General features: G+C 38.8%; 1 protein-coding gene across 1 annotated transcript; it reads right to left on the bottom strand.

The window, feature by feature from the left end:
- Window positions 1–8,451: 8,451 nt before the first annotated feature.
- LOC122985690 (protein NLRC3-like) lies at window positions 8,452–23,818 on the bottom strand. Its single transcript, XM_044356532.1, has 7 exons — window positions 23,793–23,818; window positions 23,501–23,605; window positions 20,492–20,727; window positions 18,566–20,357; window positions 13,964–14,137; window positions 9,571–9,750; window positions 8,452–8,528 (listed from the first exon to the last, which is right to left on the bottom strand). Exons 1-7 carry the CDS (start codon window positions 23,816–23,818, stop codon window positions 8,513–8,515), a joined length of 2,529 nt encoding a protein of 842 aa, XP_044212467.1. The 3' UTR covers window positions 8,452–8,512.
- Window positions 23,819–24,732: the final 914 nt, after the last annotated feature.

Here is a 24,732-nt window from a genome sequence, read left to right on the forward strand (position 1 = left end):
TCTTCATAGACAGACAGCTGGATATCAGAGACTCTGCTCCGTCCTCCTCTTCCTCCAAATCCTTCATCTTCTGGAGTCTGAGAGGTAAACCAGTAACACTGGAGACACACACACATACACAGTATAATAAACCCAGTCCTTCCTCTCAACTTAGTAGCTTCTTATTAGTTTACATGACTTTAACTACAACCATGTGTGTTTTCCAGCCATCACAAAGATAAACTTTGACTCTGCTTTAAATCCAACAAACAGACTTCAGATAAACATCTGTGTGGTTCTTAACTGTGACTTCTCTCTATTTTAACTGCAGCAGTGTGTCACGTTACATCACTGTGAGGACGCAGAAACCAGCAAAAGAACAAAGGAAACAACGTTTGAAGATGTTTCTGATAAGATTCATGGCTATTAGTTCACTTTTACCCGATTCACAAATACATATATTTCCTCATTTTTTAAAGTGGGGGTGTCTTTTAGTAAAGTGGGGGCGGCTGTGGCTCAGGAGGTAGAGCGGGTCGTCCACTAATCAGAAGATTGGTGGTTTGATTCCCGGCTCCTCCAGTCTGCATGTCAATGTGTCCTTGGGCAAGATACTGAACACCAAATTGCTCCTGATGGCTGCAGCATCAGTGTGTGAATGGTTAGTTTCCTCTGATGGGCAGGTTGGGACCTTGCATGTTGGCCCCTGTATCCATTCAGCCAATGAATGGATGTGAATGTGATTCAAAGTGTAAAAGTGCTTTGAGTGGTCAAAAGACTAGAAAAGCACTTTACAAGTACAGTCTGTTTACCATTTGAGTGAGTTTTTATCTCCTTCATCAGCAGCTTCAGTCCTACAAGTTCTGGTTCATTTATCCAGAGAAAATACTACAAATGCAGCAGCAAACAGCTTCAAACGTCACTCTACCTGGTAAACACGCGACATCTGTCTCATGTTATAATATTATATTTAAAAGAGTTAATTTACCATAAAATGACTCAACGAAAACCTGAAATGTTCTGGTGTTTCCTCTGGCTTCTGCAGCAGTGTTCAGTTTATGTTTCTGTCTGTGATTTATGAAGTTTGTTGTAGACGGTGAAGGTCTGAAGATCTGATGTCAAAGTTGAAGTTTCTATTCTGGTTTGTAAATGTAAACGCAGCACTCTGCTCTGATTGGTAGGCAGTTATATTCATGACACAATAACACAAATATTCATTCTGTATTTCCTGAAATATAATTACATGTTGATCTTTAAAAACCCAGAAGACGTTTAACCAACACGTCCTGCTGTTCTGAAGCTGTTTCAGAATCTTCTGGATGAAAAAATATTCCGTCTGTTGCTTCATGAAAAATATTTTCTTTGTTTTCTGATCCAAACAAATATGGAAGCTGAAAACTGTCGACTCTTCCTGCTCAATTTGTACGACGTGAAACACGACTGAAAGGTTTTGTCAGTTATATTTAGATATATTGCGTCACTATTATTAATAATTATTTTATATTTTCATATAAAACATGTTCTTACTTTTCAAGGTCTCATGTCCAGGTAGCTGAAAATAACCTGACACTGCACTTTCTGTACGACACAAGAAAAATATGAACATGTTGTTTTGTATGAAAACACAATAAAAAGTAACATAATACCAATATAACTGATCACACCTTTTCATATTGTTTCACATCTTTTTACAGCCGCCATCTTTGTTTGGATCCAGAAGCAGGTTTCAGTCTTTTTCATGGAGCAACAGACAGAATATTTGTTCATCCAGACGGTTTAAAGAGTCTCTGAAGATTTGTGCTGTAATGGAAACACATGAGAGGCACAAACTGCTGCCAGACGACTTTTAAATACAAATAAATACAAAAATGGGAAAAATTCAGTTTGGCTCAGACGCCCAAATAAATTCTGCTGTAATTAAAGCAGAACAACAGACTCATCACGTACCAAACACAACAAATCATGATTCACACTGTGAGGACTCAAGTGTGTGGAGGAGCAAAACAAACTATTTCTGTAACTGATAGTGAACCGAGTGCAACACAGCCGAGGATCATGGGTATTGTAGTATTTAGAAACTAAAATGGACAAAACTTGATTTCTCAGAAACAAAAGTGTAAATAATTGGAACTGATGGTCAGAATTTACAGATCCACTCCTGACATATTGTAAGATGTATATAAAATACCTTAAAAAACTTACATCTCCTCCTTCTGCCTCATTAAAAATCCAGAATCTATGAATATGTAAATATATTTTATTTCTACAGTTTTCCTGCTGGACATCAGATGTCTCCTCCTTTACTGTAATGTTCATTCTCAGTGTTTGTGCTCTGGAGGCTTCAAGTTTCATCATCACACTGTGTAAGTTGAATACTGGACCATGATTGGCTCCAAACTAGCTGTGATGTCACATCCTGAAAATCAGATTTTCAGTGAGCTCAGAGAAATTTCCTCCTTCAGCAGATGAATGAAAACAAACTCTGCACAGAGACGAGAACAAACATCCAGCTGAAGGAACAAGAACGAACATGTTTCTGAGAGGAGGAACTTTAAACATATGATGGTCACATGATCCAGGAGCGTTTCTGTGTTCAGTCACAATCAGGAAATTGTTTAAAGAAAACTGAATACAGAACAAGGAAAAACACTTCACTGATCTATAACGACAGACTTTGAACTCCTTCCACTGCAGCTGCTCACAAGCTGTAAACACATCTAAACACATCATATGATCGACTTCTTCTCAGCGTAACACGACCCTAACGGTTGGAAACTGTAGTTTGTCACCTTAAATTTGGTCTTCAGGTTGTCCCACTTCTTGGCGACCTGGTCAGGTGTTATCTTCCCCATCAGACCCATCTCCTTCACTATTCCCCTGCAGACCAAACAACACCAACATCATATAAACACATGCGTACAATAACCATGCAGCTGCTCTGTTGTGGTGTCAAACATCTCATTAAACACATGAAGAGGAACCTTATTAAACTGATTATAAAGCTCCTGAGAGGTTTAATGATCACAGACTGAACATGTGAACATCAGTGCAGATGTTCTATCTTGTGCTTCTTTACCTCCAGGCCGGCTTGGCGGTGTTCCTCCTCCCGGTGAACAGAGACTCGTTAGCAGCTCGCAGCTCAATTAGTCTCCTGGTGTCGTCTTCGGTCACTGTGACGACGGTTAGAAACCAGTAAAGATACAATAGTTTTAGATAAACATCAGATCAGGTCAACATGACAGAAGCAGATCGATCGATTGTTTTAGTGACATCTGCTGGTTCCAGCTTCTGAGGATTTGCTCTTTATCTGTTTTAAATCATTATAAACTGAATATTTTTGGGTTTTGGGATGTTGGTCAGACAAAACTAAACATCTGTCGCAGATTATAACGTGATTTTCACTATTATCTGACATTTTATAGACTGTGAATCAAGAAAATACTGCGAAGATTCATAGATAATGAAAATAAAGGTTAGTTTCAGTCCTAATTGTCTCTAAAAAAAATCTTCAACAACAGAACCAGTGTAGATGTTCAAGAAGAACTTGACTGATTTTTTTACTTTGATTACTTTTCCCTCAGTAGATCAATAATGAGGATCTGTGCTGCATCTTTCACCTGAATCTGATCATGTCTACACTGAGCTGTCTGATTTTACACTCAGCTGTTGTTTTTGTCCACAAAGAGTTTCAGGAGGTTTTATAGTCAAACACCTAAATAGAAAAACAGGTAAATATCTTCTTCTTGGTCCTTTTTTCAGTTGGAAACAACAAAACTGCATCACAGTCGACATGACGCCTCTCATATTAGTAATGGAGCTCTTTGCTTTAGAAAGACGTTTTTTAGAATCTAACTTCATATCGCAGTGTTTCCTCTTTATTTCTGTCACAGTGCAGCACTGCTCTGATGGATTCATGTTTTCTAATAGTTTCAGGACATTTTAGGATGAAATCTCAGAAAAACAATCACTTTGGTGCTTGTTTCAGCTCAGTACTCGCTCTCCAAGCCCGGAGCTGAAGGTCTAACTCGGGATGCACGAATCACTCACTCACCAACAAGCTCCACGCCACAGACAGTAACCATCCATCAATTTTAATTTGTCCTTTTTAGTAGTTTACTACAACTCGATTCTGATTGATCAACCATGACATTCAACAGTGTAATATATTGACTATCACCTCTATTCAAATCACAAACATTCTCCAAGAGAAATATTTCATGCGGTTTATTTATTTGTACCAGTCAGGGCCGAGTTGTCGGCTGTAATCAGTAGACGAGTGTTTGTTCAGCGGTGGGGGATTCTCCAGGCTCTGGGCAACTGACTCGGTGCCTCGAGTCACTTGAAAATCCAACTCTATTTAGTCAGTGACTCATAAAATGTCGAGTCAGTAAAAAGAATCGAACCGCCAATCTCATTCTCAAAGACTGAAAACCTGCTGCTTCACCCACAACACCCTGTTCAGTGAGCTTCAGCCTCTCCCATCAGGCCCACGTCTTCAGGCCTCCAGCTACAACAGTAACAGAGCGAGGAATTCCTTTATCCCATCAGCCATCGCTCTCTATAACACACAGCAGCACATAAAAACTCCTGGTACTCACAGCAGTACTGTAGTCAGTGCTGCACAGTGGAAAGTATGGTATTGTGTATATTTCTGGGCTGCATTGTGTCTTCTCTCACATTGAATCTTTGTACTCCAGGAGCACTGCTAGACGCTGCTGTGTAGTAGTTTAGTGTATTTTATGAAGGATGTGTGTCATGTGTGGACTATGTCTTGGATTGCTTTTTTCTTCTTAGTGTGTGTGTTTCTTTTATTGTGTTTGTTAAGTAAAACCAATTTCCCTAAATTTTAATTTTTCTCTGTTTTTTGACATTTCATGGACAAAATGATTAATAGGAACATTTCTAACTAGATTTACTCTCCTCTCCTCACATTTTTTAAAATGTCTTTTTTCATGTATTTATTTCTCCTTGTTGTGCATCTTAAACCTATAATGCAGAACTTTTACTTATAAATGAATGTCCACTACATTCAAGCCAAACAAGTTCACACATTGCTGATTAAACCTATCACTGCCAGATAAATCTCTCTGTATACATATATATACTTCACAGTATACAGAGTTTTTAATCTGGAGTTTCCCGCGCTGGTTCACCAGTAGTGATGCATTTTACGTCAACCATTGATGATTGGTTTGCCAGAGCTGAAGGGCCATAGAGCATGAGCACCAGATAGTGAAACAAGTCATTTTGTGGGTTGTGATGCTCAGAAAAATGTATCCACCATTTTACAGCTGTAACAGTACTTAACTGGAGTTACATTCAGGTAACTACTATTTACTCTCACTGCCAGATAGGGGAGACAGAAGTTCCACACTGCAGGTTTAAGTCTGTATGGATTGCTGTTTTCTTGTATTGTCACTTGGTGGCGCTGTTTCCTTGTTGCAAACATGTCTCATATACAGAAAAACATACAATTCAACATATGAGAATAAAGTTTCCAATAATAAATGACTGATGAATAAATATTAACTCAGGTGGAAATTAAATCTATAAATAGACCAAATTACACAGACAATTCTTTCCTGGAAACTTTCAACAAATTAATAAGAAATTATAAGAATAATGAACCTTTAAAATAAAGCGTAACATAAAACTCAGATGGCGTCCTGGTGGTCCAGTGGTTAAGCAAAAAATCTGGCAGATCCACAGAAACAAAACAAAGAACACAGATTCTATCAAATATGGTTCATTTATACACAAAGACAGAAAAAATAACTACAATAAAAATAGATGTTATACATGAAGCTGAAGCTTGACACAGAATAAAAACACTGCAAGTTCATTTATTTCCACTGATGTTTATTAGAATTTGGTCTTTGTTTCCCACCATCATCATCCCACCTCCCTCCCTTCACAAGTCTATAAAACTTCTCAAAACCAACGTTACACAATGTTTTACACAAAACTAACACACACATACAGGAAGAAAATGAACCAGTAAAACACACATTAGATTCACATTGAAGATGTACAGCATAAAAAAACAAAAATTATCAGTGGATCAGTGGATAAAATGAGTTTGAAGAAGTGATTTAAAGGAAGATAATGACTTATCAGACTGAGCTCCTCAAACAGGTTGATCCAGAGCCCTGACAGCAAAGACCAGGACCCATATTTATTTGTGCTGATAATCAGCACTAATTCATTTCCCACCACTCAGTGTCAACTTATAGAAAAACAAGCTGCATTCATGCAAATCCTGGCTTTATTGATTGAATGATTCATTAGTTTTAAACTGCTGATGGCAGAGATATATTTCAAAGAGCTGTAAGGACACAAAAGTCAACAGGAGGTTTAGCTGGAGATGAGTTGGACAGTGGAGAAGATACATTTCATGTTTTTAATGAAGTTGTGTCCACAGTCCGTTTGCATCATTATCACTGTGTGCAGTGTTGTACAATACATGCAAGATGCTGCACTAATGTAGAAAACAAGATGTAAAGGATGTGATTGGATAGAGTTGGATCACACAGCTGGATCACATGATCTCACCTACAAGTTTAAATTATATAGTTATTGTTAAAGCCACCTGATTGGCTGACCAGTGTTTACTTACAGCCTGATGCAAATGACTTGTTAAATATTGTTATGAGATATAAACTATTCATTGTGACATCATATGTTTGCATATAAAAGCTAGATACCTTTAATATTTACACACAGAGCAACTCTGAAATGTTTTAGTTCAAAGTCTGACAGCAGCAGTGTTCTGTGCTGGTTTTATAGATATTATTTGAATATGTTTTAATGGTGAAAACAGGACTGGACCAGCTGCTGATATGATCATCAAAACTTAGACTGGAATCAAAAAATACAAAGTTTTTCACCACAGAACCAAGATATGATTTGACCTGCATGCAGGTTTTCTGGACCAATGATAAATTCTTTCACAATTTAACTGAATGAAATTTGTAGACATCCAATCTGTCACATCTGTCACATCTGGGCCCGTATTTATCAAGCGTCTCAGAGCAGGAAATCACTCCTAACTGGCCAAAAATGATCAGAGTGATGCATCTCTGCTTCTACTTTTAGGAGAAAAAGCCCTTTATCAACTTTACAAACTTGGTAAATGATTCGTATCTCTGCCAATATTTAGGAGCTGCAGGAGATGGAGTTCAGGCAGAGATATTCCCTGAGAGGAGAGATGTTTTGGGAACGCTTGATGACACTGAGCTTATTAAAAGATTGTTTGGACTAAAACAGAATCATTAGTGAGACTGACTTTGTGTGTGATGCAGAGGAGAACACATGATGTTTCTACAGAGCATCATTTAAATAAATACAGAACGTCCTCACAATGTTACACTTTATGGTAACGGGGAAAATGCAGCTGTGCAACAGTGACGATTCTGTCAGAAGCAACAATGATGGAAGTCATGAATCAAACTTTGATCTGGCTTAATGCACATCGTAAAGATAATGAGCATGACGAGGGTCCTCAGTTACAGCCCACTAAAACTTTGATTTACACACAATCATGTCAGCTGCATAATGAAGGATATCTCAACTTCATTACAACAGCTCAAATATTTTATAGGCTTATTTTTTATTGAGGCTCCTTCAAATAACAGCAGAGCTACAGCCTGATATTTGAGAGAGGAGGATGCACCTGAACAATATATGTTTCTATTGTTACGCTGTATTTACCTTCATGTAGAGAACACAAGTTAACTTGGGGTGTAGTTGAAAGAGGAATTGGACAGTGGAAGAGAAGATGTTCTTCATGGAGAGGGTTTGCAACATGTGTCTGTGCAATATGTGCAAGATGCAGCACTATTACAGGCTAAGAAACCATGTAGCTGAACCAAGATCATTTCACACAGCTGAGTCTAATTACCTGTTATCTTCATTAACATATAGGCTACATTTATTTCTCAGGCTTTCTTTACACTTTGTAAATATCATCTTATAATGAATTTTGGCATCATAGTTTTGTTCCATAACCTTGGTAAGTTACCTGCCTGGTTACCTGCCTATACACATAATATACCAAATTACCACTGTTTCATATTTCCAGCTGAGACTGTGAGAAAACTACAACACGTCATCATTATTTCTACTTTGCTGCTCTGACTGTGGTAAAACAGCGACGTCTCACTCTCTCCCAGGAGTAATCCTTCTCCTGCTGACAGTCACAGTAAATTCTCTTCTGCTTCATTAATTAGTTTTAGTCCTCGTTAACTCTCAGTGTGATTCTGAGATGCTTGATAAATATGGGCCCAGGGTCAGAGTCTGACTTATAACACCTGTTTTTAATCTTTTCTGCATCAAACAGCTCATGTATAACACATCTGTAAAGTGCTGATTCAACAAAATCCAGAGATAACTGTTCAGTTTGTAGTCAGTTAAGAGACTTAAGTGAAGATGACAAAATCCAGATCCAGACTCCGGTCCAGATGGATCATCAGGATCCAGCTGATCCTCTCTCAACACACACTCCAGGATGTTCACTCACACTCTTTGACAGAGATCATCACCACTCCTTCCATCTGATGAGAGAAGAAGAAACAACAGAGGTCATAAATCAGTGTTTAGTGAGACTCACTTCATCAGCTGTCAGTCAGTGATGCAGCACATCCAGTATAAAGAGCAGCAGGGACTTCAGTCCTGTTCAGACCAGAAGTGGAACAGTTGTGCAGCGTAGCCTTCTTCCTTTCAGCTCTCATGTTAATGTGTTGGAGTGAACACACTGAGCTCCAAGCTCACACACCTGCACAGACTTTTGCTATCAAGTCTGTTTACTCTGCAGATTTCACTCAAGTACACAGAGGAAATAAAGTGCTGAGAGTCATGAACACATCATTACTGCAGAAACAGAGACATTCACTCATCACTTTACTGATGGATTTACTGTTGATACATGTCAACTGTTAGAAAAGTTGAAAGTTACAGAGTCTCTGTGGGATTTGAAGATCTTTCCTGCTGTTAAATCATCACATGACAATCAGTCAGAGCTCTCAGCTAAACAGCTGCTGTGATTCCTGGACTTCAGCAGAGGTTCTGGTCTGTATAAAGACCACATGGTTACTAAACGTAAAGATGCTTGTGTGAAATCAGAGCCAGTGATTTGCAGGCTGCAGTCAGACTGATCTTAGAGCTCTGACAAAGATGAACTGATCAATTCTTTAGTGTTGAAATGAGAGAACAAACACTTTCAGATCAGATTTGATGGAATGACAGTTTGATGATGAGGACCACTGTCTCTATACATCTTGTAAGGCTGTCAGCTGTAATCCAGCTTTATTTCCTGCAGACATCAACACAACAACAACAGTCGTCTTCACATCAACTCAAACACATGATCACAACAAGCTTCTGGCTGATCTGATTGGCTGACTGTTCTCTCTCTCTCTGTCTTTCTGTCCAATCCTGAAGCCTGTCACCATTCTCCTCTCACAGCTTCACTGAGGAAAGCAGCCACTGAGAAGGTTGAAGGTTCACCAGGAAATACTGAATCTTTGCTTTGATACTAACTGTGTTTAATACAATACTGCTGAAACCAGCACGGACTGACTCCAACTCTCTACTCACATCAGAAACTTCAGTCTACAGTCTGGACTCTTCTGAAGATCAGACAGCAGTTTCATGTCTTCGCTCCGCAGGTTGCAGTTTTCTCTCAGATCCAGCTCTCTCAGATGGGATGAGGGGTTGGACTTCAGAGCTGAGGCCAGAGAATCACAGCTGATCTTTGATAAACTGCAGAAGCTCAATCTGAATAAAGAATAAATGACGTTACTTTAGAAAACAAAGTTCCTTTTTTAAATCATTCAATGTTTCATAATCTGTTCAGATGTGAAGAAGGTTTAGAAGCTGCTGGAACAGCCTTCAGAGGATCTGAGAGGAGCTGAAAATATACATATTTTTAAACATAAACTAAAAACCATCTGTTTAGTCTGGCTTTTATGTAGTGTTTTATCATTTTATGGTTTTATTATTGATACTTATTTTATTTATCATCATTATTTATTTCATTCTATTTATCAACATTTTACTGTCGATCATTATCGATTATTTTATTCTATTTAATATTTAACATTTTACTATTTTAATAATCTATTTATAATGTGCAGTATTTGACAACTTTTTTGTTGTTTTTATTGCTTGTATTATCTTTTATTATTTATATTTTATTATCTTAACTACCCATTTTTTATTGTTGTCTTATTTATTGAACCTTTTTTGCTTTTTTAATTGCTTTGGTGTTCATTAGTCTCTAAATCCATTTTTAACATCCTACGTTTTGTCAGTCGCTTGTGCAGCACTTTGAATTGTATTTTATTTGTTTGAAAGGTGCTATATAAATAAAGTTTGATTGATTGATTGATTGAATTTAGAAGTTTATAAAATGGAAACTCCAAACAGCTGAACCAAACAGGATGCAGGTTAAAAACTGTCAAATACAAACGGTGAAAAAGAGCTCTCATTAATATTAATGACAACATGCTGCTACTTCAATAAAGACGTAGTGACTTCACCTCTTAAACTCTGCAGCTCCACCAGTGACTCCATCTATACAAACTCATGTTGTGCAGCCAAACACAAGTAAAAATGCAAAAAGACTCAAACATGACACAGCTATATTTTTTTAGGCCTAAATGTGCAAAACAGTTGAGCAAGAATAATAAAAGACCTGCATCACTTGCAAGAGTTTCATCATTATGCACATTTAAAAAACATAAATGCTATCCCATAATGCAACACATGGACTATCAGTTACATTACTGCCTTCTACTGGATTGAAAATAAGACTTAGTTCTCCTATTTAATCTAAATGATTATATATAAAATGAAACTAATATATATATTCCCACCCTCATCCCATTCTCTTATATAACTTCTCAATCGAGGCTCTGAGAGAGTCTGAAAGTCTCTCAGCAGCCTCTGCACTTCCTCTCCAGTAATAATCTCTATTCTCTCAGATTTCCTTTCTGCCTCAGCGGCACAGTTAATCACCATGGACAGAGGTGCTCAGAACTTCATCTTGTCCTCACAAAAACAATATTCATCATGCTTCCTACCTGATTAGTTCTCCTTCACTTCTTGAATCTTTTCATTCCTAGCTGCTTCCTCATGGCTCAGCCTTCTCTTGGACCTGATCCTCATGACTTCCATCTCTTTCTTTCTCTTTGGACAGTCTGCTTGCCTCATGTCTCCCCCCACACTGATTACACTGGGGTTCTTTTTCACAGTTTCTGCTGCTGCATGTCTCATCTCCACATTAACCACATATCCCCAAATCATGTCTACACACAAGCCAGCTGTGTCCACATTTCCAACAACGTCTGCACTGAATGGGTTTGGGAACAAACAGCCTTACTGGGTAACTGATATGATCTAAGAATACTTTGTCAGGCAGGATTTCTGATTCAAAATGCAACACACCAGGGGCCAGATGCATAAAGTTCTGTAGATTCATGACTAAAACTGTGTGTACGCATAAAGCCACAAACATGCAGACGCATTCTTTTCATCAGATTTATAAAGCCGTGCGTACGCATGGTTCTGTTTTATAAATCTCAATCATTGAGGAACTGGGCGTACGTGCACGATCCTCATTTCCACTCCCACAATTAACCATAAATGGATGAAGACACACCCTGAACCAGCCGTTTTCATATCAGTTGGTCACCTGCCCCATCAGTCTGTACAGCTGTCAATGAAACAAACTGGAAAGAAGAAGTGCAGTTTCACTAAATTGTGTTGCACCTGCGAGTTTCTCCAACAGCCAGAATAGCTGTCATTACGCGCCACCATTACACACGGCTGTGCAGCTCTTTATACCATCCGTATCATTAATTCATCACATGGACTGTAAACCATCGTCAGCAGTAATATCTCAGAAATGGAATCAATGTTGTAGTTTGTAGCTCATATCTAAACCGACTTTACAAGGTGTGCCACAACTAAGGATAAAATTAAAAAGAATAATAAGAGCAAAATAAAATGTTGGCTTCTATGGAAATTAAAGGAATGACAAAATTAAACACAAAAATAATTAATTAATATTAACTTAATAAATGTGCCTTTGATTGACATTTTACAAATATCTGTGTAAACACCCCAAAAGAACCCAAAAACACACACAATCAGTGCAGCTGGTTATCAACCTAAACAAACAATGTTTTACTAAAAGATTCCGTCTCTCAGCTTATATTTCATCTCCACCTCATCACATCAGCCTCAGATCTCTTAGGAAAAACATGTGTACGCCTGGTCTAAAGTATGCGTGAGGTGTTCACATGGATTTCTCTTTCTTTCTCTCTATCATCACTGTCGTGACTTGATTTCGACAAAACAAAAAAAACCTAAGCCACAGTGAGGGCCTGCTACCAAGACATGTAATTGACGCGTCGTTATGCGGCGGCTCCATGTACTAAATCAAACATCCTCGGACTTCCGCTTAAGGTGTGTTTATTTATCACTGTGCACCAATAAAGCATTTGCTATGCATACACTTATATCTATAACTTGCATGAAAACAAACAAAAAGGCTTAAAGATTAGCCTCTAAACAGCGGTCAAAAAATTGTGTGCTTCTCCCGGTAAGCAGCACACCTGAGGAGTAATTGCCTCTTCTTCTACATATGCATTTCCATATGCTGCTGTCCAATACGCCACCCACTGTGGCAACCAAGGAATGACCTTAACACAGTCTTAGATACAAATGGCTCTAACACTGTAACTTCAAATTTCTTCTTCTTTCTTCTGTTTTCTTCCTGATTTCTTCCTGCTGCCTCTTTCAAGCTCGTCCACCTCAATCTTCCTTCCGCCGTCCTTCTATGAGACTGTCATGACTCAGGGCAGCTAATATAGCAGCTAGCATCTACCTTACTTTTAAACTTGAAATAAGATTTTTGTGCACATTGTAATAACTCCATTTCCACAAATTAGACATTTTACACGTCACACAGTTCTAACTGAACCATTTACAATAAGTAACCACTGCATACACACAACACAGTGCACATGTACACATGTTCACTGAGTAAAGGTGCAAATGCAAAGTTTTCTCTGGATTTCAAGAATCGATTATTGATCATTCAAATAAGAATTGCAATTAATCACAACTATTTTATTTATTTATTTTTTGTCCAGCTCTAAAGTTTAGAAGATGGAAACTCCAAACACCTGAACCCAACAGGATGCAGGTTAAAAACTGTCAAATATAAAAGACAAAAAAGTTTCAGTGGTTCAGAGTGAATTATCCAGTACAGAGTTTTCTTGTTATATGAAGGTTTTAAATGTGCAGCTCAACATTGCTCTGACACAGTCAATGGACTAAACCACTGAAGAAGAAAATAGACTTTCCCATTAAGATCCTCAGTGTGGATCAGCATAATATCAGCTTTATGTCTGCAGTTTAGTGTCACCACAACTGTCACATCATATTAATCTCAGCACAGCAGTAAGAAATGGTGTCTGACCTCAGAGTCTCCAGTCTACAGTGTGGACTGAAGACTCTGAGGTCACCTGCATTGATCTCTGTGTCCCTGTGTGTGTGTGTGTGTGTGTGTGTGTGTGTGTGTGTGTGTGTGTGTGTGTGTGTGTGTGTGTGTTCTGAAGGATCAATATCAATCATCAGACATTATTCATTAAAACACATTAAAGAATATAATAAAGAAATATTTCTCCTTCATCAAATAAACCTTTTAAACCATTTAAAACAGATATTAGTTGAGAGGATCTTCTGTATACAGATGTGACTCTTTACCAAAAACATTAATTGACTTTAACAACTAACAGTGGACATTTTCTACAGTTTCTTTAAGAATCAGTCATCTTTTATAACTACAGACTAAACTTTGTACAGTAAAAAATGAAAATATGGGAAAAAAATAACTTCATGGATATAAGTATGTACATAAATTAGGTTCAGTTGTTAAACATTAAGATCAACAATAGTAACAGACAGTCAGTGAACTGACCTCAGAGTCTCCAGGCTACAGTGTGGACTCTCCAGTCCAGCAGACAGATGCTCCACTGCTGAGACAGACAGATTGTTCCAGCTCAGATCCAGATCTCTGAGATGGGAGGGGTTGGACTTCAGAGCTGAAGCCACAACTTCACAGTGAGTCTCTGAGAGTCCACATACAGCAAGTCTATAATGCAGATAACATACATACAATATACACTTTAATAATAAATATAGACTCTAGGCATTTTGATCACTAAACAAACTAAGATGTGATGAATAGCTCAGTTATCTCTGTTGGCAGAGCTGGTCGGCCATTAATCACAAGGTTGGTGGTTTGAAACTTGAGCTCCTTCTGTCCACATGTCCAAGTGTCTTTGAACAACACACTCAATCCAAAATTGTATGTGTATGTAAAAAAATGTAAGTCACTTTGGACAAAAGCATCTGAAAATGAAAGTAATGTAAACGTGTCATGTTGTGATTTACCCTTCAAATCAAAGTTGAGTTATTCAGTAACTCTCCTCACTCTCTTTGCTGCTGTACTGCAGACTTTTTAATGGGATTCTCTGTTTTGGTTTCATCTTGCAGACAAAGGCAAAGAAAATGGAGTTGCATTTATGCTTCTATAAAGTCCACAGTGATTGCTTCTTATTTGTCTTAAATGTCTCCTCGCTTTGCTCACTTGAGTCTTATCCTTGTGTCTTAGTCACTCCCACCTAAGATACAAGGGAGAGATGCAGGAAAAGATGTGAGGGAAGAAGAATCAAGGAAACATGTTTTTGGATGTCCTTTCCTTTCAGGCGTCATCTGAAGTGACGTCAGCTGTCAGTCTACAGGTGTTAACAGCTCTTCAGTGTCTTTTGATGTGCTGGAGTTTAAATGTGATGTACTGTCTAAAAAATGAATAATGGTGTACAGTTACCACTGCCAGCACAGTGATGTAGTGATGTCCTCCAACATGACAAAAGACAACGTGAAATATCTCTGCATGTTTCTCCTGAAATAAACTGTTTGACAAACATCTGCATGTTATATTGTGAACAGATCCATCAAACAGTTTGTAACTGCTCAGACACTGAATACACATTTCTACTGGCAGCAAAATTTCTAATTTGTTATTTGCATCTGCATTCATTGATATTCTGTTTGTAAATTCATTATTTAATAATTCATGTTATGATGAGAACATCTCATAATTTGTAGGAATAATTTAAACTTGTAGTTTATATGTTTTATATATATAATATATCTGACATCAATGTTTACTTTCTACCTTGTCACAGTCTGGCTCTATGTATCTTCCTCTCAGCTCTGAGTGAGTCTGGCTCTACTAAGTTCACATCTCACTCACACCAACTTTCTTCCTCACTGCTTTATGTGACTATCTAGTCATGTACAGTGCTGGTTATGGAGCGGCTTGTTTAGTGTTGGCTTAGTTACTCTTCATCTAGACATCACTCTCTTAGGTTGTATTTATCCATCATCATTTATGTGTTACACTTCTGTTATCCAGTCCTTTTGCTCATGTAATTTTACTCATTCATACGATGAGTTGTCAGTTTTTATGAGCATCTTATTTCACCACAGTAGTGATGTCTGTATATAGTTTGTGTTCAACATTAGATGCACTATGCCACTCCCATCTGCCCTGCTATCACTGCAATCACCTCATTCCCCTCACCTGAGCTTCCCGCCCATCTCCCTACACACAAACTATCAGGAGACAGTTTCACCTTTCTCACTGCTGTTATATAGGAGCATGTGTTTAGTTTAAGGAATTGTTATGAGGAAAATGTAATCTGAGACACTACTGCATTTTATTTTATAGGAACATCATCTGTCTCATTGTGTTTTTTGTGTTTTTAGTTTTCTGTTTGCTCTGTGTTTCCCTCCTGTGTTCATGTACTCCTCCCCAGCCTGCTTTTCCCTCCTCACTTTCCCTCCACACCTGCCCTGCATCAGCCTCGTTAGTCCTGCCCTGCTCCCTGTGTCTTCACCAGCCAATCAGCTTCTTTCCTGTTCTCCTGCTGCACCTGCACCTCATCCCCTCTTCAGTTTAGTTTTATTTAAGTCCTGGGGGATGTTCCATCAAGCTGGCTAACGGGATAGCCTGGTTTATTTCGATAAGCCTCGATAATTTAAGTGAGAGTTCGTTCCATCACTGTGGCTTATATGAGTCCCTTTTATTGTCATAAGCTTCAAGGAGACGATGTTTGTCACTGAGAGAAAATGACTTTCTGTCTCTGTCATGATGTCAGTGTTCACGCAGCAGCAGCCGCTTATCATGGGAGTAAAGTACAAAAATAGATTTACGTGGTTTAAAATGTTTTTCCACATGTTGTCATGTATGAAGAGACCCAAAATGATCACTGTAGGTGGACTACTTGATTTCTATAGGTCACTTATTTAAACAGCATAAATGTTGTATATGAATGATTCTGTCTCAGAGCTTTTTGATCCATATAAACAGTTGATCACTGTAACTGTGATCACTATAAGCAGTTAATACTGTATACATTTAAACACAGCAGAAGGTCATGGTTTGGACTTTATTTCATTTTCTTTTTGTCTTCACAGCTTGAACAAAATGAGTGAATGAATAAATAAATAACTTCAAAATAACGCTGGCACACTTTTATTTCTTAAATTATAAATGCTGAGCTTTTAAATAAAAGGGTTGCGAGTGTGAAAAGACTCTTGATGGAACCGTCTTTTGAGAGTCTGTTTCTGTCCGTCAGACATTCTTTGACACGCAGCTGAATTAAGTTTGACCGTTAACCTGCCATGGAGCAGCTAGTTCTGCTGACTAAGTTACCATGGTTACTGAGCTGGGACTCATATGAGCCGCGGTGATGGAACGAACTCTCACTTAAATTATCGAGGCTTATTGAAATAAACCAGGCTATCCCGTTAGCCAGCTTGATGGAACACCCCTCTGGATAAAGATTTATTCTTCAAGTTCCTGTTGCCTGCAGTCTCCTGTGTTTGGGTCCACCTGCTCTGCTCTTCACAACATACCTGACGCACAGGGATTTTCAGCCTCATACAAACTGATATTTAATTAAAATGTGTTTTCTGCTGACAGACAGCAGACCCACCTTCCCTCCCTGACTATATCATCCACGACACAGGCTAAATTAGTAGAAGGAATATAAAAATAAATATCTTTCTAGTGAATGATGAAAGTTGTTTTATGCTTCCTTTATTAATCAGGCCTACAGTGAAAATTTTAATCCAAAATGTTAAATAGACTGAGAATCAGAAAACAAATCAAATCTAAACTTGGGAGTGATATTACACCTGAGTTGGTTCTGTTATTTGTCTCGATATAAAACTGAGATGTTAGTGATGTAATATCAGATCAGTCTGATCAGCTGCTGCGTCTAATCACTACAGATTTCCAATAAAGGTTTGTGTCAGTTTGATAAAAGATGAAGGATGGTCTTGTGTACTGTTTACTCCCTCCTTCAGGCAGCCTCCTCTCTCCTCCAAACAGAAATAAGAAAATTCAAACATCCTTCATGATGAGACCAATTTCCAGATCAATATCCGGGTCACCCGAGGAGAGAGAAGACATGAAATAAGGTCATGAGAAGCACCCATCATATCAGAGTGTCTCCACAAAGTTCAAATGAAATTGTCTTGCTCATAAAACCTGAGCAGCTTCAAACTGAGTCTCTTCAATTATCACTGTGCACTCACAGCAATTAAGTCTTATCAGCAGGAAGAGCTTTGTAGACTTTTAATGCCCTGGGTTTCGCCTCTCAGGCTTCATACAAGCTGGTAGCTGCAGCAGATCACAGATATTACATGTATGTGTCTGTATATAAAATAAACAGACACATTATAGAGAGGTACAGCAGGTACTGTCCATTGGAAAATACTGTTGTCTGTTGTGATGAAATAATGACTCTTTAAACATTTTCAACTAAAACTTGAAACCTGAAGATATTTTGCTGGATTTGTATTAAACCCAAAGGAAGAAAACTAGAAGGTGAACAATAAACTGTAAAATCATTATAAATAAACAGAATAACTGTGTTTACTAATGTGAGGTATAAACACATCAACAATAATAAGTTTTTCTTGCTCTCATAGCATTTGTAACATGTGAAGAACATTTGAAGTGAAGCACTATAAATCAGAGTCGTCGTGTTCACATCCACAAACCCTCAGTGGGATAGGTGCTGGATACAAAATCTATTCAACTGAGATACAAGGAGAACTCACACACTGGAATCACAGCTCCATTTAAATTTACTGGTAACATTTCAACTGATTACAGGTCTTCCTCAGACAAATACCCACAGGAGGGAAATGAAGGATATTTATATCAAAATGACCAGTGACATAATCAATGTGTCAAGATATCCTCATCACTATGAAAATAAAAACATTAATGTGAACAGAAATATGTTTTCCTTGTGATAAGGATATCTTGACACGTGTGAATGTGCTTGCAGGTACTCCTTGTAGTGAAGCACTACTCATGTATAACTTTGGCAACAAGCAGCTGTAACACATGTTTAACACTTTGATAGTATGCATGTGTGAATCTTTACTGTAATACTGATGGCAGCTTTATAATGTTGATAATCACATCTGGACTTACCGAGCCTTTCTGCAGTTCCTCACAGCTGGGATCAGTCTCAGTTTTCCTTCCTCTGATATGTTGTACTTCTTCAGGTCCAACTCATCCAGAACCTCCTCTAACATCTGCAGCATGTAGGCCAGAGCTGAGCAGTGGATCTCAAAGAGTTTCTTCTCTGATCTGTTCTCTGACTTCAGGAACTCTTGGATCTCCTGATGTACTGAGCGGTCGTTCATCTCCATCAGACAGTGGAAGATGTTGATGCTTCTGTCAGGATAGATATCCTCAGTGTTCATCGCCTTCAGGTTGTTGATGGCTCTCTGGTTGATTTCTGGACTGTTCTCTGTCCGACCCAGCAGGCCTCCTAATAGACTCTGGTTGGACTCCAGAGAGAGGCCATGAAGGAAGCGCACAAACAGGTCCAGGTGGCCATTTTCACTTCTGAGAGATTTCTTCATGGCTCTCATCAGGAAGTCATCCAGACATGAGAAACTGTAGTCTTTTCCCAGGAAGTCCTCCAGTACCTCTGTGTTCCTGCTGGTATAACAGTGGTACATGTAGACTGCAGCCAGAAACTCCTGAACGCTCAGATGAACAAAGCAGTAGACTGTTTTCTGGAAGATCACACTCTCTCTTTTGAAGATCTCTGTACAAACTCCTGATAACACCGAGGCCTCTGTGACATCAAGACCACACTTCTTCAGGTCGTCTTGGTAGAACATGATGTTTCCTTTCTCCAGATGTTCAAACGCCAGCCTCCCCAGCTTCAGAAGAAGTTCCCTGTCAGCCTCCGTCAGCTCCTGTGGACTCGTCTCATGTCCTTCATCATACTTGTGCTTCTTCCTCTTTGTCTGAACCAGCAGGAAGTGTGAGTACATGTCAGTCAGGGTCTTGGGCAGCTCTCCTCTCTGGTCTGTAGTCAACATGTGCTCCAGAACTGTAGCAGTGATCCAGCAGAAGACTGGGATGAGACACATGATGTGGAGGCTCCTGGATGTCTTGATGTGTGAGATGATTCTGCTGGACAGCTCTTCATCACTGAATCTCCTCCTGAAGTACTCCTCCTTCTGGACGTCAGTGAAGCCTCGTACTTCTGTTACCCTATCAACACATGTAGGAGGGATCTGATTGGCTGCTGCAGGTCGGGAAGTTATCCAGACAAGAGCCGAGGGAAGCAGCTTCCCCTCGATGAGGTTTGTCAACAGCACGTTGACTGATGACTTCTGTGTGACATCAGACACGACCTTCCTGTTGTTGAAATCCAGTGAAAGTCTGCTTTCATCCAGGCCGTCAAAGATGAACAAAACTTTCCAGACAGCGAGCTTCTCTGCTGTGACCTTCTGTAATGTTGGATGGAAATCATGGATCAGCATGAGGAGACTGTACTGCTCATCTTTGATCAAGTTCAGCTCCCTGAACGAAAGCAGAATCACCAGACTGACATCTTGGTTTTCCGAGCCCTCTGCCCAGTCCAGAGTGAACTTCTGCACTGAGAAGGTTTTTCCAACGCCAGCGACGCCGTTGGTCAGAACGACTCTGATGTGTTTCTGTTGGTCAGGTGAGACTTTAAAGATGTCGTGACACCTGATTGGAGTGTCATGGAGGGTCTCCATCTTGGAAGTTGCTTCAAGCTGCCACACCTCATGTTGGGTATTAACGTCTTCACTCTGTCCCTCTGTGATGTAGAGCTCAGTGTAGATCCTGTTGAGGAGGGTTTCACTTCCTGCTTCATCAGTTCCTTCAGTCACACATTCACATCTCCTCCTCAGACTGATCTTATGTTCATCTAAAACCTCCTGCAGACCACTTTCTACTGAAAGAGAAGAATAAAATGTATAATTAAAAAGAAATATGTCTGACTGTGTTCATTTTCAGCAGGATAGAGGAGGTAGATTCCTGTCCTGTTTTCAGAGATGATGACATCAGCAGACAGATCTTCAGTCTTACTTTGTACAGTGCTGGTCTGACTGTCTGTCTGCAGTCCAGGTCTTGTTCTGGATCTTTTTCCACACTGGGGACAGGAGGAGTCTCCTGATGGAGCAGACTGGTCCCAGTATGAGATGATGCACTGTCTGCAGAACCAGTGTCCACAGCTGGTAGAGACTGGATCCTTCAGGACGTCCTGACACAAAGAACAGCAGGACAGCTGCTCCTCCACAGAAACACCCCTCCTCTTCCTCTCTCTGTGGACATGAACACATTCTTTATGACACATGACATTAGTGGTGGCCAACCGACAGCCCACAAGTTGATGCAGCTCTTTCCCTATTGACCATATTTATGTTATATCCTCAGTGGTGAGAGCAAAACTACAAGAAGAGAAAAATACATTTGCTTGTTTTGTTGATTTCTGATGTTCTGGTATTGATGGCAAATTTTATAAGGCCATCAAAGCCTTGTATACTGCCCTGATTCCATGTGTACAGCTAAATAATTTTAGGACTGGCTGGTTTCCTACTCCATTTGGAGTGAAGCAGCAGATGTACTTCCCCCTACATTATTTGCCCTTTATGTAGATGATTAAACTGAAGAAATTAAGCAGGCCAATCTAGGTATAGCGATTGATAGTATGAATTTAAGTATTTTATTATATGCTGATGATATTGTGTTGCTTGCAGAGACAGAGATTAATTTACAAAAAATGTTAAATATTTTGAGTTTATGGTGTAGTAAATGGAGACTGACTATTAATGATGACAAAACACAGATTATACATTTTAGAAAGCAATGTGAATGGCAAAGCAACTATATATTTAAATTTGGACCAATGCCTCTAAAGTACACCCGTTCTTACACATATCTTGGTTTGGATTTGAATGAAAATATGTGCTTTACAGAGGGAATTAAAGTACAAGCAGAATCAGCAGGAAGAGCACTAGGGTCTGTAATGAATAAAATAAAATTGTGTCCTGAGCTTAGTTTTTCGACTTTCACTAAACTTTATGATTCAATGGTTGGCTCAATTTTATTTTATGCTGCAGGTGTGTGGAGTTTTAAAGATGTAATGCCATCCAGAATCAAGCCATGAGGTGTTTTCTTGGGGTGCATACATTTACTGCTAAGCAAGCTGTTGAAGGTGACATCGGATGGGAGTCATTTATTGTAAAGCAGAGAGTTGAAATGGTTAGGTTGTGGAACTGCGTTATGCAGTTGCCAGAGGAAAGACTGACCAAAAAGATCTTCAACTAGGATCGAGCACACAATTATCCTTGGTCGAGAGAGGTTGCTGCAATATTTTCTCTTTCTGATTTGAATTTTATTTTCAGGAATAACTTGCAGTGTAATATAAATAAAGTTGCACAAAAATTATTAAAGATTTATAGGGAGCAATGGAAGGAAGACATTTATAAGAAGCCAAAGCTTAGAAACTACATTCAAATGAAAGATGATTATTATACAGAACCATATATAAAGCTAAACTTACAGAGAAGGCAAAGGTCCCTGTATGCTCAGTTAAGAACTGGTACTTTACCACTGGCAATTGAGGTAGGCAGATATAAAGATACTCCTGGAGAGGAATGTTCATAGTTTTTTGTGATCTTTGTGTTGTCGAGGATGAATTTCATTTTGTATTTCATTTACCTCTGTACAATGACTTGAGGAATTGTTTGTTTGAAAAGATAGACTTGAAAAACCCCGATTTGTTTTGGTTATCCGATGCTGATGTGTTGAGTTGGCTTTTTAATATGGAAATTTTTATTTTAGCGAGATTTATAGGAGATGCTTGGCAGCTAAGACAGAGAACATTGTATCAATCATAATGGGACATTTCTTCCATGTAAACTAAATGTTCCGAAATGCTTTATTTCTGAATTTGTGGAACTGTACATTATGATATGTCATGTGGCCATCTTGGTTATTTTTGTCTAGTGTCTTGTAAGCCCATATGGGCTGGGCACCAGAAAGGTGCAGCACACTTAAATAAACAATTCAATCAATCAATCAAACAAACAAATGTTCAGAAGTAATTAGACAGACACAACAATGTGCCAGCAAAGGCAGAGAAGAAGAAGAAGAGTGCAAACTAGTAAACATGGATGTAAACAATGCAGGATTTAAAATACTAGATTCAAAAATCGACTTTGCAAATGTTTCATGAGGAGGGAAATAGGTTCAACACATTTGTTAGACCACAAGGATTCACACAATGTGTTTTGGTCAGTAAGTCAATGTAAACATGACTTTTGTCTGTTAACAAGAAAACTCCACAGGGCTCCTTTAAGCTACTATGAGACTTTAAAAGTCAGGAAAAATAAGCAGGAGGCAACTGAGCAAAACAGAAAAATAACAGACTGCTGCTCTTTAGTCTTGTGTTGTGGTGCTGAACAGAGAGCTCTGCTAAATATCTTCATAATGCATCTTTTCATTTGTGTTTCTCTCTCTCACTGTTTCTGCTATAATCTCTCTCCCTCTGTGTCAGTGTGATACAACAGTTTTACACATTTGACTTTTCCCAAACGTTAAATGTCAGACTCAGTTTCCTCTGCTGCAGTGGTCAGTCTGCAGTGATAAATCAGCTGCAGCAGGCTGTTTGTATACATTTCCATTACTTCCTCCCATATTTTGTGTCTTTGAACAGGAACACGTTAAGACACATTCTGTATTGCAGGAGACCAAACACTCCATTTTCTTCCATTTTACCTGCACAAAACCCCGGTGCAGTCCTTTAGTAAATAAGGAGACACAATGTGACTTGTTACTAAATCCTTAGTAAATATCACCCTGGGTTACCTGCTACTACTTTAGATTGTTAGACTGGAAAATCAAATAGCAATAGCAGCCCTGTCTCTGTCTCTGGTTAACATGTACATGAAGATCTGTTCTAGATTACAGCTGAATGGAAGATAGTTCATTATTTCTTTCCACTGTGTTTCCTTCATATCTACACTACAACCTTAATGAAACCGTCTCACTGAATCATCTTCAGGTCAGTTTACAGTAGAAACAGTCTCTTACTTTGTGTCTGAGGGTCCAGGTTCATTACTGAAGGTTGGAGGAGGATCTTTAGAACAGTCACTCTTCATAGACAGACGGCTGGATATCAGAGACTCTGCTCTCTGTCTGTGGAAACAACAATTGTTTTACACATATCATTAGTTCTTGTAAAGAGCAGGTTTAACATGAAACATGGCTCAGGGTCATGATTCAATAATGACAACAAATAGTTATGTTCATCTCTCCTTCTTCATGTTCTAAACATTTTATCTACAGCTGGATATATTTGCGTGAAGAGTTTTTAAACATCTACATGTTTAAGAACACAAAGTCTGACATGTGAGCTGTGAAAATGCCAAATGACAAAAAATGATTTTTATATAACAGTTTATTTATAACAGTTAAACACACAACATGTAATTTCAGCCACTAGGGGTCTCAATCAAAACAATAACAATAGATGGAGTGTGATGACGGTGTGAAGCAGCAAGGGATCATGGGAGTTGTTGTCTTTGTTGTTAAACAACCAGCTTCTCAGGGTTAGGATAACTCCAGTGTTCATCATTCAGGATGTCTTTACTGGGAGGTAACAGGTAAAAACACTGAATGAAGCAGTTTCACTTTAAAAATCAGTGTTTCTCCGACATTGTTTGGTGGACACAGGACATCAGGGAGGGGCTGTTAGCTGAGCTGCTGCTAACATTTTCTCAGCTTGTTTCTCTAATAACTTAAGATCCAGACGTTCAGCAGATTTTTAGCATGAGCTGAATTATCCGAAGAGGTCTCCTCATCTCCAGAACAAACAGACCCGGTGATTAAAACTGGTTAAAACACTGAATAAAGCAGTTTCACGTTAAAAATTAGTGTTTCTCCGATGCTGTACGGCGGACACAGCATGTCAGGGAGGGGCTGCTAGCCGAGCTGCTGCTAACTTTTGCTCAACTTGTTTCTCTGATAATTTAAGGTCCTTCAAAATCCTTCATCTGGTTAAAAGATACAGTTAAAAACGACCAAGATCTAAAAAGTTTATCATAAAATGTGGCTTAAGACAGAATAGGAGTCGATTTATGACAGTTTCTGGCGGGTACCACAACGCCTATGTATTATCTTGTAGGTGTATATTGTTTGGTAGATGCCACTGTAGAGGACAATCACAACGCTGACGCATGTATCTTGTGTGTGTAAACTCTTTGGTAGAGGAGGTATGACGCCATTGACAGGTGACCAAATGAAACAGACCTTTACCTTGATTA

This window comes from Thunnus albacares, chromosome 7 (genome assembly GCF_914725855.1).
Source record: "Thunnus albacares chromosome 7, fThuAlb1.1, whole genome shotgun sequence".
NCBI classification, from domain to species: Eukaryota; Metazoa; Chordata; class Actinopteri; order Scombriformes; family Scombridae; genus Thunnus; species Thunnus albacares.